The sequence below is a fragment of the Ptiloglossa arizonensis genome, chromosome 4 (assembly GCF_051014685.1).
Source record: "Ptiloglossa arizonensis isolate GNS036 chromosome 4, iyPtiAriz1_principal, whole genome shotgun sequence".
Taxonomy (NCBI): Eukaryota; Metazoa; Arthropoda; class Insecta; order Hymenoptera; family Colletidae; genus Ptiloglossa; species Ptiloglossa arizonensis.
In genome coordinates, this window is record NC_135051.1 from 18,793,007 (window position 1) to 18,810,279 (window position 17,273).

Consider the following 17,273-nt stretch of genomic DNA (forward strand, 5'->3'; position numbering starts at 1 on the left):
TTGTTGTGCTTATGGGTCTAGAGGCTTTTGTCTAGCACCTCATTCATCAGAATGATTACGAAGAAAAATGAAAAATGATTTACTTCCTTCTTAGTTACCTCTATCAGATGGTTTGACTCGGGGTAACTAGACTCTACAGGAGATAGTAGATTCTAACCTGCAGCAACTGTAAGGATGTTTACTCGTGGATCGTTTCTGCTACTGGAGTTCAACACAGTGAAGAGGAAAACTGTACGCAAACAGAAAGGGAGGGAATAGAACAACCGCCATAAAGACGGAAATCGCTGCGCCCTTTGTCTTAATTCACTCTCTTGTTTCCGGCTCTACGAGCTGGCATACATATAAATCAGCGTTTGCAGCGGGTCGTCGCGATAAATTTCAATTTAACCGCTTGAAAAATTCACCTCGATCTGCGAGACCCTGTTCGAGCAACTCTCGAACACAGGAACACTTGTTATCCAGTTGTTTGCCAGATTCGGCCCGGATCGGGGTAGGGAGTCAATTTATCGAGATCACGGCTGACATTCGTGTGATAACGAATCGTTCGCGAAATTGATATTGGTTGAATGAATCAAAGAACATGCGCGTAATCTCGCATTTAAGGATCTCATTTGTAAAACAAAATGACTTCTCGGTATTCACACGAAACAAAAATATTTTTCTAAGCCGCCATACACTTTATTTGCTCTTTCTAATTTTACTGAGCTTTTTATACAAGAAAAATATGTTTTCTAATCCCTTCATATCGTTACTTAATTAATTATTGTTAAATCAACATCGTAAATTTATAAAAAAAAAATATTTCCCCATGAAGGGTGAATCCATGTAAAAAAAGAAATCAAAAATATACAGTGACATTTTTTCGTAGAAAACACCATATTCGAACAAACACATTTCGATGATTTGCTTACGCCAATGCTCACCTGCGCCAGACGTATCTTCGACATCGATTTACTCGAAAACAGAGCTTCGTACGAAAAAATGTCATTCTATGTTTTCGACTTATTTTTTCATGTAGATACACCCTGTGTACCACCAACCCGTGCTTACTCTGTATAACAATGAATAATACATGTTCGATAGCCAGAAGCACGAGTTGCGTTTATTTTTGTGCGACCTATCGTTGGTCTGCTGCGTTCTAAAAGAAATTAAAATACGAAGAAATTAAAAATATTTAAAAATTACAGATTGCATGGTGTGGTCTCTTCCTCAAATTACCCTGCAAAGTCCCCGTACACGCTTATGGGAGACATTCACAACTATATTCGCGGTGGATCGCGTGAAAATTTCCCCCGACTAATTATTTGTCATCCGAAAGGCGATTATAAGCGTAACCGACGAAAGTTTCAAACGACGGGACAACTCATGAGTTCACCCGCATCGTTCGGGCGCCTCGTGTGTACACGTAGCGAACCGATAACGAAATCGTTCGTCGGCCCAGCATAAACTGCTTCCAAAACTTTTCGCGTGGCGCACGAGCTTCCGCTTCCCGTCGCATCAAAGACATCCTGTTTTGCTCGGTGCTCCTCGTCAAACAACGCTTCGATCGTGTGGAACAGTAAATAGCCTTTGAACGCGACCAAGAATTTATCGAGTCTCGTGGCAAAATATTCACCCGCGAACTCGAGTACCGTCACAATGTTTCGAAATTCCCACTGAGGGGATTATGGAAAACGAGCCCCGGTGACATTTATACAGGGTATCCAAACAGAACGGGAGAAATCGAAACAAGGAAATTGCTTTCGCCAACAGAACTGGAAAAGTGCTTTGTTACTGTGATCCTTATTTTCAATTTTTAACTGTAGGCAAGCATAGGCGTAGAACTAATTTTATTTCTCGTAAACTACGAAGATCTATATTTTAATTCATTTCGTCTATTTTATATATTTGCCCTATATTTAACCTATTTTAGCAAGGCACCGAAAATACATGAAGCAAGAGAGAGGTCGAAATTTTGATTCCTGACAAAAATTTTAATTCTAAAATAAACTATTTCACAATGAATCAAAATTTAACCATCCAATAAGATGTATGAAAAATAAATTTTATTATTGACATCTGACGCCAAGTGTGTCCAATATATTTTTAATTCGGATCTACAGGCTCTTATAAGTGATTTTACTAGCGCCGAGTAGTAGTAAGATACTCAGGTAAAAAATTATTGAATTTTATTTATTGAAAAAATAAATACAACTAACCTAACCTTGAATAGTTAAAATTTGAATTGCAATTTTGTTCCATCCCTCTGCAGAACTTGGACCATTTCAACAAGTCGTAAGAATTTGCGCGCATAAACGAGTAAAACAAAGATGTACACACGTATAAACCGTAACGAGTTGCTTGGTCCTACTTACCTGGAGCTTACAAGGTTCCAGACCGGAGTTGACAAGACTTAGAAAATTTTATCGAGTTGCAAACGCGGACGGAAGTTCGAGAACATCCTCGGTCCCAGTCGCTCCAACGCGTCGCTAAAATATTCCAAATTTCGTCTCGTCTACCTAAATAATCCAAGTCTCACATCTGCTTTAACGCAGAGCTGCACGAACCCGGTACAGCTTCCGTCCAAACTCGACTACGTAATTCACGTTTCGGTTAAAATAAGTTTCGCGATTCGCGTGACGACTTTAAAAAAGAGAAACGAGGCGTGGCTGCAGCAATCGATGCAGCGACGTATAATTTACGTTCGAGTTACAAAGCTTCCGTAGCGAGCCGTATATTATTCCGTGGTTGTGATTTAAAGCATCGTGCCGAGCGCGATCGTATTTCCGCGGCACGAGCTCGTCCCGAATTAAAGACACCGGCGTTGTGCTTTATTTCTGACAAAAGACGCGTATCTTGCGCGGGAGGTACCGTGGCGTATGTTTTATTACAGGCGTATATTTTTATCCACGCGACGCAATAACTCTTTTCCGCTCGATCGTTTCACCGCGCGTCGTATTGTCGCGTAAAATCCCCCCCAGACCCACCCCCTAGTCGCTTCAAGTTTTCTCGTTACGCGCCTCGCGGTTATTTCTGCATCACTTTTTCGTCGGCGATCCATCAGCGTCGAGGAATCTTGTCGAAGGCGTGGAAAACATAGTGAAACGTGGAATCGATCTTTCGAGTGTTCTAGAGGGCGGAAAGAAGTTCTAGGGATGGGGGATTACGAGTCGTGTTGGATCGGAGATTTTGGACTCTCTGCAGGGACAATATGAACAGTACGCACACAAGAAAATTGCATTTGAACTCACGGAGGGTTCTATCCGTCCAGGGGTCATCTCGCGCATACGGAATGCATATATGTGCTTTTTAGATATCTAAGGAACTAACGAAACTAGTAGAGACTCAAGGTATAATCTTCTCGTGCACGTACTACACATATTGCCCCCACGAAGACTAAAACATTTCAATTAACAAGACTCGTAATTTTTTATATAGGACCAGTCATAACTTCAGGTGCAATCTTCTCCCTTACGTACTGAGTTACTCGTGCTTCTATACTCTCCTTAACTTTGGACTGATTTTCTTGATCTCTAAAATATCAAAAGGAAAAAGAAAAATTTTCATAATTTTTGTCGATTAAAGAGTTTGATCCAAGACAACTTTGAACTTCTTTCTAACATTTAACGGTCAAGGTAAAACTAGTCGTATAGATCACTATCTCTTCTTACGACGATGAACGTACGGATGTAAAAGGTTACGGTATCGCGAATACTTTGTCATGAATCATTTGTAATCCTCTTTCAACCATCCACAAACTTTCACCGTTTCGTGGTATTATAGGGAACTGGAAAGAAGATCCCTGGAAGAAATTGCGAGTCGTGATGGGCCACAAATTTTTAGTCGTTCTTCGTGAGTCTAATATGTATAGTACGTGCACGAAAAGATTGCATTCGAAGTTTTAGCGTATCCCATTCGTTCAAGGTCAATTTTTAAGGCGCAAAAGGAATGTGTATTAGTCTCGTACACTACTGCACGAATAGAAGTCTCCATAACTCCAGATGCAATCTTTTCACGCGCGTACTGTACTACTCACTCGTACTAACGAGTTCTCCTTAATCAAGCAATGATTTTTCTTTATCCAGGCCACACCAAACAGCAAAAAAAGAATTCCAAATACAAAACAAAACCCTAAATAACTTCTATTATACTTACAATTAAGAAGCAGATCTCTAACAAAAATTGCAAATCGTTCTAGGTTAAACATTCTACTTACAAAGCAGAGCTCAACAAAAATTGTGGATCGTACTAGGTCAGACATTCTACTCGACCATCTTGAGACCCATCGCAACAAAATGGCGCACATGCACCATATTCTCCTTAATTCAAATCTCTTCTCCGATATATTCTCTGTCTCCTCGTACCCCGTAGAAATGTACTTAATAGATACACCTGACAAAGTATCGTCCAAGGAAACGCATCGAGAACCATCACAGAGTACCCTTTCGTTTTTACGACGTTTCTTTCCAGATGCCGCGTTTAAATAACCAGAGATAACGACGAGCATCCTACAGACGAGCTCTACTCGACAGTACGGGCAACCTAATTACGTTCCCAACGTGCCATCGATCACTGTGTGGGCTAGCATTCCACGAATACTTCTCGATCGAATCGACGCGATCGCGGTTAATATCGAGATTGAGATTTCGACGGATCGACAAGTGGGTCGAGTGTGTCCCCGACGCGTCTCTAACGCTAGAGAGAGAGAGAGAGAGAGAGAGAGAGAGAGAGAGAGAGAGAGAGAGAGAGAGAGAGATCCAGCCCTGTGCTTCTTCGTGGGACGCGTTTACATCCCAGTGGAAAATGAGAAAAATCTGCATCGACTATTCCACCGATCCCCGGGCCGGATTTCGTGTTGGCTCGGTTTTCGTTTTCTCGTCATCCATGTTCGTTCGACGTACGTAAACCGGCTGACGTTCAATTTACATGGCGACGCGTGCTCCAGTATGGAAATTGCGCAGCCTTGTTAGGGGAAATTCCGTCGAACCTTCGTAACGCGTACGTTTCGGGCGCGAGTTAATATTTTAAACGAATTAAATTTCATTGCAATCTACGAAACGTCCCTCGAGATAAAGTCACAATGGATGTGGGATGATTCCTCGTGGAAAAAATGTATCGAAAATGGAGAACAAAATTTTTCTCGTTTTTCGAAAATATAATTCGTTCCGGTCGCGTGAATTCAGACTAACATTTTTCAACTGCAGCTGTACGAGGTGTTTCGACAATTCATGTGTACACTTTAGGGTGGGTGAATCTGCATACACCGAAGAAAATATTCAAAGTGTCGGAAACCATCAATATACTGTGCGGGGCTGAGAAGATGACTTTTGGAAGGAATTGAGTATCGTATTAAATCGTTTCAGTTAACCTTCGAACACCTGTTGGGTTTATTCATACAGTATTATATTATTTATTTTAGGCATGCATATATATGTAGTGTGCGGAGCTGAGAAGATGACATCTGGAAAAAAGAAACATCTTGTATTGAATCAGATGTTTCCAGCTGCTATCTAAACACGATCTGAAAAAAATGATGTCAAATAAATTTGAAACATAACTCGAAAACTAAGGTATATAGGTCATGTGTTCGTATGATATTTTTTACTTATCTTAGTGTGTAGATTCCCTCAAGTATAAACATGTCTTTTCGAAACACCATGTATAATCCAGAATATGTTAATTGACGAGTTCTTGAGAAGACAAAACACGCACGGGGCCCGATTAATAATAATTTCGATCGCGTTGTTCGAATTCGATTTGCACTAAGTGAACACAGTTCCAATTTTCGAGCAAGATTACAATTATCCTCTCTCTGCGTCCGACAGTGTCGGTGATGAACGAAATCGCGACGATGCTAGACGCGCCTCATTGAAACTGGGTATTCGATAGCTTATTTGTACTATCGAGCATGGTTTGAGCGAACTGTGGTCTCAGCGTGATTGAACAGTCAGTGTATAATCGCGAGCTGCGATGCATCCGATCGTTTCGTAAATCTCTATTGATATTTCTGTTTATGTAAATTGTATCCGATGTACGTATAGATACACAAAATGCATATACGCTATATATTAATATTGTATGGTCTTTTTTATTGTTACTTCTTTATCCTTGTGTGTTTTACCACTTACGATGACAGATGATATTTTACTTTATTCGCAAAAGAAAAATTGTAACAGCTTCGGGATATATGGCGCTATAAATTTTGCCAACTCTCTCACCAGAGTATATCTATGTCTACATTCTTTACTAAAAAATATGAACCTTGTTTTTTTTTTTTTTTTAGAAATAAAGTAAAATATTTTTGCTCTCGTAAGTGTCAAAATACAATAATAACTGGATCACGATTGTGTTGAGAAAATGTAGAAAGTTTGTACAAAAATGTAAGTGCCTGAAATCCACCGAAAGTAGCGTTCACATTTATTTCAACACCCGGAGGATTGAATCCACAGCAGTAATGAATGTCTTATACGTTGAATTAACTGGACTACATTTCTGTGAACTTACAAGCCGAAAGTTTGCACAGTTAAATACGCGAAGACTTGCGAAACGATCTAATATAACATAGCATCGAACTTTCCTACGTTTCAGACATCGAAGAGGCCACCGACGTCGACTGTCGGTACACCAGAGAAGTACTACTAATTGACGCTCTGTGTGCAACGACACTGTCTCCATTACTGGTTAATGCGAACTCCTTTGAGATCAGTTTCACCGGTTGTACGCGCAAGAGGATCTCCTTTCGCCGCCAAAATGATGCTGATCTACTTTCTGAACGCGTAGAGCTCTCAAACTTTGTCTAATTTCGCGAGACATTGAGTATGAATTCACGATTGCCGAGGATTTAACGCTCGTAACTTCATCGATCCGAAAATCACGAAGTGTAATAACATCTGCTCCTTAGTATCCATTACCAGGTGGTTTGACTCGGAAAAACAGAATCTATCATTGTTTTCGAATCATCAAGAACAGGATACAGAGGACTCTAGACCACAGCCCTTAGTAGCTACAAGAATATTTACTCTGTAGCACTCATAGATCTAGAGGCCTCTGTCTATCATCTTGTTCGTTAAGAGATCATGAGCAAAAATTGAAATATAACTATCTCCCAATAGTCACCTCTATTAGGGAGTTGGACTCGGGATAACTAAACCTCTCATCATATTCGAGTTATAGAGTATGGATGATCCTAGAGTGCAGCCTCCTGCATTTACTAGGATATTTGCCCTTGGGTCATCCTTGTTGCTGGAGTTGAAACAACTCTTGGAAATCTAGAGGCTTTTAGCTATTGCCTCATTGATCAGAAAATCATAAACTAAACCTATATATCACATAGTATCTTCCACTACCAAGGAGTTTGACTCAATGTAACTAGACTACCTCTCATCGTACGAGACCCTATACTCTCCAACAGTTGCAGAGACGCTTTCATTTTTACTACTAGAGTTTGACACACATTTATCAGGGACACGACTCGCATAATTTCGCAAGACAGCACAAATTGAGCATCGAGTGTAAAGACAGGAGCTGAAGGGAGAGATTTCGTTTATTAACAGTACTTGGATTTACGATGGCGTTGTTGTCGATGTCTTCGACGAGCCAGAAGGCGAAACGTATTATCGAGCAATTCCGGAAAAATCGTGGCACGTAGACAGTCGCTGCGACCCGCTCGTTCGACCACGCTGATAGCGTGATATATTACGGCCACGCTGCGTCACGTGGTTTCGAAAAATACGGCCGAGGTCACGAGCGAAATACATCTACCGGGGTTTTAGAGAAATCTGTTCGGACGATTGTCCCCTCAATCCCGAAAAAGAATGTCTATCGAAACTTTGGATCGTTTGGGATCCAACAGTGCACAGCGATTTTCATATATACTGTTCGCGAGTGAAAAAATTGCATCTGGAGTTGTGACAGGTCCTATTCTTTCAAAGGTCATCTCAAGAATGTACACATTTATTTTCTTCGAACCCGATATCCCCTTGAATGCATAGAACCCATTATACCTCCAAATGCAATCTTCTCGAACGCATACTGAACATAGTGTGCTCCTGGAAAAAAAATTGAATGGTATCACTTTTGAGAGTTTTCGATTTTAAAATCTGATGGCTCAGTATTAACTTTAGCAAAAATTCCCTAATTACACTTGTTGAACGTATGTATACACACGTATAAATTTAATGTTATTTTAAGTACATTCTCTGTACTTAAAATTGATAGGGTTAATTCAGGAATTGGACGAGACTATCTATAAAAATGGACTTTAATTTATTGTTTTCATGCTTGTCGACACTAGACAACTACCAAACCTTGCAGAAAAAAATGAATAATGAATGATATGTACCTTGATCACGGTGTAAGCTCGACTTTCTTCGTGGACCGATCTCTTCTGCCGCGTTTCCATTATCGAGTACGTCTTCATCCATCGTAGTCCTTCGGTCTGCAAGCCGAGACAGTAAATTTGTAGCATGCCTTCCACAATGTTCGTGTAGCCACAAAATTTCCTATTCTACTCGGTTTCCATTTCCATCGTGTTCCAAACGATAACGCAATGCACCCGGAACATGGCACGAGAAATCCTGATACTCGATATCGAATTTAGAGTTCGTAAATAAACGAAAAGATTCGATTTCGAAATTCTTTCGCAATCTTCTCTGCTTTGTTTAAAGGAGACACCACTATTTCCATTTCGTGAAATATAACATTTCGATAAAATCGTTTTTTCTAAATTCGAAGTACTCTCTACGGAAAATACCAATCCGATTGACTCGAAATTGGAACGGTAGATACACAATAACATTTTCTATTATTACACATAAGGATTTTTCTTTTTCTCTTTAATAGTATTGAAGAAACTTTAAAAAGTATCGATCCTCTAAATTTAATTTTTCTTTTCAATCGTGGCATTTTAAAAAGATCAATATTGGAAAAAGAAACTGCTCACACAACGATAGCAATGTTCATGTATTTTCCAAAAATTCCAATTTCATCAGATTCTTGCATCCAGAGCCATAGAAACTCGCCGTAACGTACGCCTAGGAAATTCGTATAGCGTGTCACAAGAACGTTTATATCTCCTACATACGTTAACATATTTTAATGAAAATTTGCAGAAGTATAGTTCAAAATACGTACTTTCGATGAGCGTAAGAATATTTATACCAGATGTTTCGTGTTGTCGGAAAAAAATGTTCAAAAATCAACTTTCTTTCGATTTCGGAAAGTGGTATTCTTTGGGAAAATAAATTTTCTTTGCGTTCGATTTCGTGGTAAGCGTTCAACCGTAAGTTTCTGCATGCACCAGGAGAAAACGCGTTAAAAGGGGTAAGTCGCGTAACGATTCGGCAAACAAGGGTGGAGGGTGCCAAGTATCGAGCCACACGCGTTACACACAGGCGTCTCTTTTATCGCCGCGTACATTTGCACGCATCCGCGCGTTTTACCATGCACTGTATGAAACCCGCTTACGCGAGGCTCTTAAAATGGAACGGATTTCGCATTGCAGGGTCACGCGTCGTCGTCGATTGCTCGAGCAAAAAATTAACCGAGCTAATTTCCTTCCTTTATCGTGGTCTCCGTTTAACAACACAGATTACTCTATATATTTTTTTAATTTTCTTTTTAAAGGGATGAAAATGAAAAAATTAAGCCCAACGAAGTCCTTTCGAGCTGTTTACTTTCCTCCGATTTTGCCCTGTGATTATACTATTCCTGAAAGAAAGACTCGTTACTTGCAGTCACTAGAATTCTTTGAGGAAATTTTATTCGCAAAATAAGCGAACTTTGCGGAACGTGCACACGCAAAAACCGATTACCACATCGTGAACCTTTTGATATTTATTCTGCTTCTTTGAAAAGTTTACGTTTCCTCAAGTAGTACTTGGATGCTCGGTTTCATATTTTAACGTAGAGTTCCTTTGAAGTGGTATTCGAAAGTCTTGAACAAACACGCCTGGAATTTTGTAACTGTCAGTTAAAAATTATTGAAAAGTTTCTCATTTTTTTTTAATCGTGTTCTTTCTGTTTATTAATGATTTAACAATGTTAATCGTTTAACATTTTTACAAAAAAGTATTAAATGACACTGTAAATAATCTCCAAACTTGAACTAGTATTAATTCATATATATCTTGACTCTCGATGAGACTTATTTCCTCCAGTAGGGATTTTATGGTCACTTTATTCCATTAATATAATTATTGTCAAAAATGTTAATTTCTACTACGAGGAAATCACGTTTGTTTCTTTTCTACACCTCCAAACGTAATTTACTCTCTACAAAAATTACTTCTCTATCCTAACATACGATTTTTACTAAAACGTTTGTAGCCCGTACAAATAACTAAATGAATACTAAATAAACCCAAAACACCTACTAGAGTCAGATTTATATATTTTTTTTCTCCACAGAGGGCTTCTGAATACTAGTTTGTATCTACATATTTCTTCGGGCATTCTTTCAACAGCTGATTTCAGCTTAAAGAGTGAGTTGATTCACCGAGTTTAGTTTAGGTAGCCGGCCATTTTGCACCAGTTCCCTGTGGTTGCTCAAGGAGCGTCAACGATGCGCTCCTACCGAGTAATCGCGGTATCAATTAGCAGGGAATCGATTTTGTTAACGATTCGTAACACAAGCGCGATACAGACCGTATTAAACCGACCCTCGATGCGAGCATCTCCATTAATCATAGAGATCAAGCCACAGATCAGTGACAGTGCAGGAAATAGTTGCTGACAGGGTTATTTTAACTACCAGCGAAATGTAATGTGTACGGCTCGCAAGAAGTCACCTACAAGAACACAGAGACAAGAAGATCTATATATACCTGTGTGTATCTGGATATGCCACTTTCTTTGTTTTTTATGCTTTTGGCTAATCTTTACAATTGTATGGCTTATATTTACAATTATATGACCTATCTTTAAAAGTGTATGACCTATCTTGACAATTGTACGACCTGTCTTTACAATTGTATTGAATAAAATGTACTTGTAACCTTTCGAGTGACTTCTTGTGAACCGTACACAGTACGCGAGCTGCACAAGGTGTGAAATATTTTTTACTACTTGGAACGCGACGAAAATTTTTTTCCAATTAATTGGTCGAAGTAATCGATCGTTAGAGCGGGGACAACTCCAATTACCGTTGCGTTATCTCGTTAAGATCTTCCGGAAGAGGACGCAAGGGTGATCGCGTTTCGTGCTCCTCCCACTCTGATAGTAATTCTACGCAATTCAATCGCTTCCGTGCATTATCATAATCGATCCTTCGTTAGCATAATGAAACGATACCACCCGCGTTACGAAATGGAACGCTCGAGCGACATGCTACGCGTAATCTCTGCGACGAGACGACTATAGCGAGCTCACAGTAACGTTAAGGCAATTCAAATTCCATCCTCTGGAAACTCAACTGGGTTCAAACTGACCCGTAACTTGAGCTCGTACAAATCTTATCACTCTAGACACGATTATATTGACTATAGTTGTCAGAATTATACGAGCGGAAAGAATTATTAAATTGCAAAAGTTACACTGTGACTGGTACTTTGAATTTTAAAAAAATATTGAAAATTGTTGAAATGGCAATGGTTTGAAATAAAATTTCACTTTTCGCGTACCTATAATTTTGATTTCTTTTTTTTTTTATTCGATACAACAAAATATGAAAAATCATGACCAATATTTCCGAATAATAAAGAACATTTGTTGAATACGATTTTTCTGTTTTTGTGTGTTTTCGTTATTGGTAGATTTGAAAATATGCTCTTAAAATTGTTTGTACAAATTTCACGAAATAACGAATGATAGCCATTTCATGGAAATGGTCAAATATTTCATTGTTAAAAAAAATGATATCCTGCTAGTGTAGCAAATAAACGAAGGAACACACAAGATTCGGGAAATAAGGAAAACAAATTGTAATTAACTGCATGCAGTCGCGAGTTGAAAACTTCAAAAACGTTTTTCTCGAAATTGTGTTTCTTTGCAGCGTTGCTGGAATATCTCAAATACTACCATTCCGATCGATTTAAAATTTGGCACGTACGTTCGGCAAATGTTCCTGTATTACTTTAACCTCGGAAATGTTGGTTCTCCGTTATTACGTTTTATTAGATTGAAAGGAGACGACTGAAACTTCTGCATGAAAAGTGAAACTTAACTTTAAAGCATTGCCATTTCAATAATTCTGCCAGAGATAAGAAATTGCCATTTCTTCTACATTTTCTTTATATTCGGGTTTCCACTAATGGAGCAACCCTTATAATTTAATGATACATTCTCCTTTCCTATTTCTGACAAGTACGATTATTACAGCTCTTAGGTGATAGATTCTACAGCTTTGTTTCTCTGCTGCAGAACCAAATGCACTCTAAAAAAATTCACATAACAACTTCAATCATATACAAACGAGCCTGCAAAATTTTCTATTTAAATCTCTACCAATTCTCTTAAAAAAAATTCGTGAAAATTTCAAAAAATCTCTAGCGTCCTCAAGGTCAGAATGTCCCCCCTCAAAATAATTTAGAGCACCCCTCCCCTGATAAAATCTCGTGATCGTTCTCATATTTCATATCGAGTTAAATATAATTATACAATACTCAGAGCTTCCTCACATTTTACCTACAAATATTCCTGTAAAATATTTATAATCGTTCGTGCCCCCTTCGACGACTGTATTCTCGGAGAAAATAAAAATATTGAGGAGAAAGTGTGAGGAGAGGGGGAAAACAGATTAAGAAAAATTGCAAGGTCAAGTCCTCGGAGAGAGGAAGATGGAAAATTAGGGAGATAGTTGGTCGGTGTCAGCCAAGGATTTTGGCAGCGGACCAAGCGACCCCCTCGACTATTTCGACTTTCGCCTGGATTCACGCTGCCTAGAATTCTCGGCTCCAGTCTGTCCTATCCTTCTGACGTATCCTTGCCCCCCTCTTGTATCCAGGATCCAGCTAACGGAGCCGTGAACGCCTTTCTCCGCGTCCCGACTACTGGCCGAGTTCCCGAGCCCCCCTTGTTCCACGATTTATGGCATTTTCCCCCTCTAAGCTTATCGTTCCTCGTATCGCTTCCTCTGCACCCGTGTTGCGCGAGTTTCTAGGAAATATTACGAGCATGGCGAACGTTCACGGTAAACACGTCGAGTTTCAATTTCTGGAGAACTTTATTCTCACGGGGTCCAATTAAATTTAGGGGGGCAGGTCCGAAGAACTTTCTTAGGAAGAAAATCGGGGGGCTTTTGGAATATTTTCTGTCTCTGGGAAGGAACGACAGGAGCAGAGGGGAAATTACTCGATATCTAGCTTGTACAGTGTAGTTTTAAAAAACGTAACGAAATATGAATATTTTACTTAATGGTATGAATGATTTTAGGGGCATCGTGGATCTAGTAGATAGAGATCTTAATTGCGGGTTAGTGTATTGTGCCACTATTAAGAAAAAATTGAGAAAATATCATTACTTTGCCCAGAAATACAAAAATTATCTTTTTTTCAGTTCGAAAATATTCAATACTTTCAAATGTAAAATACATTTAAATTTCAAACCGATGGGTTGCGTAACCTTTACGAACGTGTCTGAAACATATCGTGTCAAGGAAAACTGCTTTAAAAACTCAACGTACAGTGTTCGAGCTTATAGCGAATTCGCTTTGAAGCTTTGTAACATCACCAATGTTTCGAATTCTATCGTAACCTCTTCGCACTACTCTCTTTAAGACTGTCCCCTCGAGTCTCGATTACATCGGGGTCCATCGATCGAGAATCGCTAATATCCTATCTTGGAGCTTATAGAAAATTCGTTTCAAAGCCTCATAAAGTCACCGGTTTTAATAATTCCCTTCCAATCTTTTCACGACAATTCCTTAAAGATTTCGAAAAAGTTGAGAAAAAAATAATTTTTCATCCTAACGAAATTACCCCCTCGTGTCCCAATTAAATCGTGGTTAATCGGTCCAGAAATCCCATTGTTCATTCTCGACAAGTTCCTCGCGTAATTGAAACTCACGGATTGTCGATATCGAATTCGCAAAGCTCTCAACGAAATCAAACACATTGTGCGTGCCTCGTGCGCCATATTGAAACAAATACTCCGCCTACAATTATCGCGTATACGAACACAAAATACGACAAGATCGAGGTCGTGGTGGAAAATAATGGATACTGTACGATAAAAGCTTGAGAATATTTACGCTTTCGATGCCCTTTGCAATTTTTTATCGTCGAAAAGGCACGCAAGTACTCTTAACGAGGGATCTCGCGTTCGTTTCCCCGTGTAAACAGATTCGGTGCCGAAGGGTGTACACTTTTTGTCCCGAGCGCAGACTCTTCCGTTTCAAAACTGTTTGCAAACGCGCGAAACGGCGTGTTTAAATATTTGACACGAATTCTGGTCCCTCGTGGACGAATAAAATTTATTGTGCATGGTTCACGGCTTCGATTTTACTTTAAACGCTCCCATCCTCGAGCGGGTAACGCGAACACGGTTTTGCACGATCTCCGTACACGAAAAACACCGGAAGTCGCGGACCAACGAGGCGTGAAATAAGTTGGCACGCTCCCTCTGTGATTATTAGCACGAAACGAGTCGCGCCAATCGGATATTCGAGAGCTTGGCTACCGGAATTTTCAGCCATCTGCACCCCTAACGAAACCCTTCGTTGCCAAACTAACGTTCGATTCGATATATTTGGTTAAGGAATCGAGTTCTCGCGTAGGCACAATTTCGGAGCCACGAGCTCGAAATAAAATAACACGCAAGGACATGTGTTCCGTGGAAACTTTCACGAGGTTAGTTTTCAGAAAAATTTCCAAGGGGTTGAAGATATGAACTTTGATAGATTTAAAAAAAAATTAATCACATAGAATGCACCTAAAGGTGATTATTCGTTTCAAAAATCGTGCTAGATTATTGTACTCTAAGTAACTGGGTCTTACATTCTCCGAGCAAACTCTGGCTATACTCGACGAAGACTAATAGGCTCGAACCGATTGAATGACAAATGATCCCGAGATGTCTCCTCCCAATTCAACATCGATTTTCCTTCGTGAAATCGAATAACCTTTACGACTGTCCCGATGAAAAATCGAAAGAAAATCCTTGACACCGGACGAGGCTACCTTTTCATCCCTAACTCTGTATTTAATTCTGGCACTACGAAATTATATTTTAACAAATTAATTTCGCGATTGATAAAAATAAAACACTCTTATTTTTACATACTTAAATGGAACAAATGATAGGATATAAAATAACCCTCCTTTCTAGGTGGGTTTTCTCCTCAAAATATTTAAACTTAACTTTTTCAGTAGATTGACTAAACCCTAAAATAAATGCACAAAATTAAAGGGTACAAAGTATCCCCCCTTACTAATTGGGGTTCAATCCTCCCCCCTAATATTCTTAAACTCAACACATTCAACGATAATCACATTTTTCACAATATTAACCGAACTGTAAATAAAACAATTATACAAAATAAAACACAAACACAAAATACTCCTGTTAATGCAACGGTTAATCCTCCACGCAGCCCCTCTTTAACCTGTCTACTAACATACGAGTCAAAGTGTCGTCACGACGTGAACTCTTTTGTCGAGCTCGAGTATTAAAATCCTCTCTCACCTTTATAACAATCGCGAGGAACCAGCCGGACAAAGGGGTCCAGGATGGGAAACGTACATCCAAGACACCTCTGTGCCCCCATGGAGCAGCGATGCTACGACCAATTGTCCGAGCACACCCTTTCCACCCTTAACTGTTATCCTCTTGACTTTTATTAAAAATTTCCGTCGGCCAGAAATTATCCCCAGGGTACTAGAAAGCACCCCCTACACCCTCCTTAATTCTTTATTCCGTAATTAATTCCCTCAACACGACAGCTTGTCTACCGTGGAACGGATTGTTCCATCCGAGGAGAATACTGCACCAACGAGAATATTTCGTATAAATTTTCTCGCTTCAGAAATACGAAGAACTTACCCTAACACCAGCAACTGTTCTTCGTGAAGCCTCGTGTACGTTCTTATGGTTTTTCGAGCGTGTTTTCGACTCGCGGTCAATTTGCTCTCAACGATACAGAGTTCCATGAGTGGACCGGCTCGAGAACCCTGGCTCGTCGATCGAAGATCAAGGCCTTGTTTGGAATGCTCAGCAGGAAAACTACTCGAAAAACCCTCGACTTGGCGAAGGAGCATTCAAAGACACCCTCGAAGCGTCTCGAGTCGACGATTCACCGAGAAACGAAGATCTTTCTTCGGGAATTTGTACCCCTGGCACGCACGTAAATCCATTTAGGAGAAAATCTGGTTGCCGACGTTGCACGGACTCCGACCCCAGACGCGTTTAATTATCTACTTTACTTTCGACGATACGGGACGATTTTGTCGCGATGGACTTCGGGACGCGAGATTAAAATAAACGAGACGAACACCGCCACGAGAAATCTCTTCAATTTATAGTCCGTAGAGATACGAAGGTCTCGAAATGATGGATCGAGAGGTAATTTAAAAAAATAACACCACTTTGGAGCGGATGACTTTAGAATTAATTTACCAATAGAAATTATTTTCGAGAAACGACCGGGTAATATTTTATCGTATTAAAACACGTGATATTTTATCAATAAATTTCGGTTTGCGAATAAATAACGGTGAATTATATAACGCGACCCGAAAAGACACTTTTCTCACCTACCGTAAAGTATCTTCATGTATTATAATTTATCGTAATTCGTGCGCGAATACAAATTTTTTATTAAAATTTTGTAGATTTATACTACGATGTGTATGCACTCCATTGGTGGAAAAATATACCATAAAATTTGATCCCGGTCTTCGAGAAAAATTTCTAAAGGAATCTTACCTTCCTTCCCTGTTGAAGTGTCGCTAACCCCTGGAAATATACGTTTTGTTCAAGACTACATTTGTCTCGTTTATTTTAGACATGGGAGTGGGTTCAGACTTTCCAAAAGTTCGCCAATATTTCTTCTTGCCGATGCACATAGTTTTTCCTCTCCCGTATCTCCCTCTCGGGCCATTTTCACTGTTCGGAGAACCATTCGACTCGTACTCCGGGCATGAAACATCTCTCCCAAGCGTCGTCGTTCGAAAATAAAAGAGATTAGGTGTCCCCTTTCCGATTAGACGCCCCATAAATTTCACGCAGACGTTGAACGTCGTATCCAGCTACGGTAATCAAATCTCGAGGCGCCGAACTATTTCAAGCAACGACGCGTCTACGTCGCGAATCGAGTTCGTCGATCTATCGCGACAGTATCACAGGGACCCTAACGAGCAACT

General features: G+C 39.7%; 1 protein-coding gene across 2 annotated transcripts in view; it reads right to left on the reverse strand.

Annotated features, from left to right (window-relative positions):
• Window positions 1–17,273, reverse strand: part of LOC143145131 (neprilysin-1) — a 117,794-nt gene that overhangs the window by 34,781 nt on the left and 65,740 nt on the right. The window contains exon 6 of one of the 2 annotated variants that reach the window (XM_076308180.1): window positions 8,321–8,416. The exons of the other annotated variant lie outside the window; for it this stretch is intronic. Coding sequence (XP_076164295.1) covers window positions 8,321–8,416 — 96 coding nt within the window. The remainder of the gene's footprint in view (window positions 1–8,320; window positions 8,417–17,273) is intronic. 2 annotated transcript variants of the gene reach the window in all.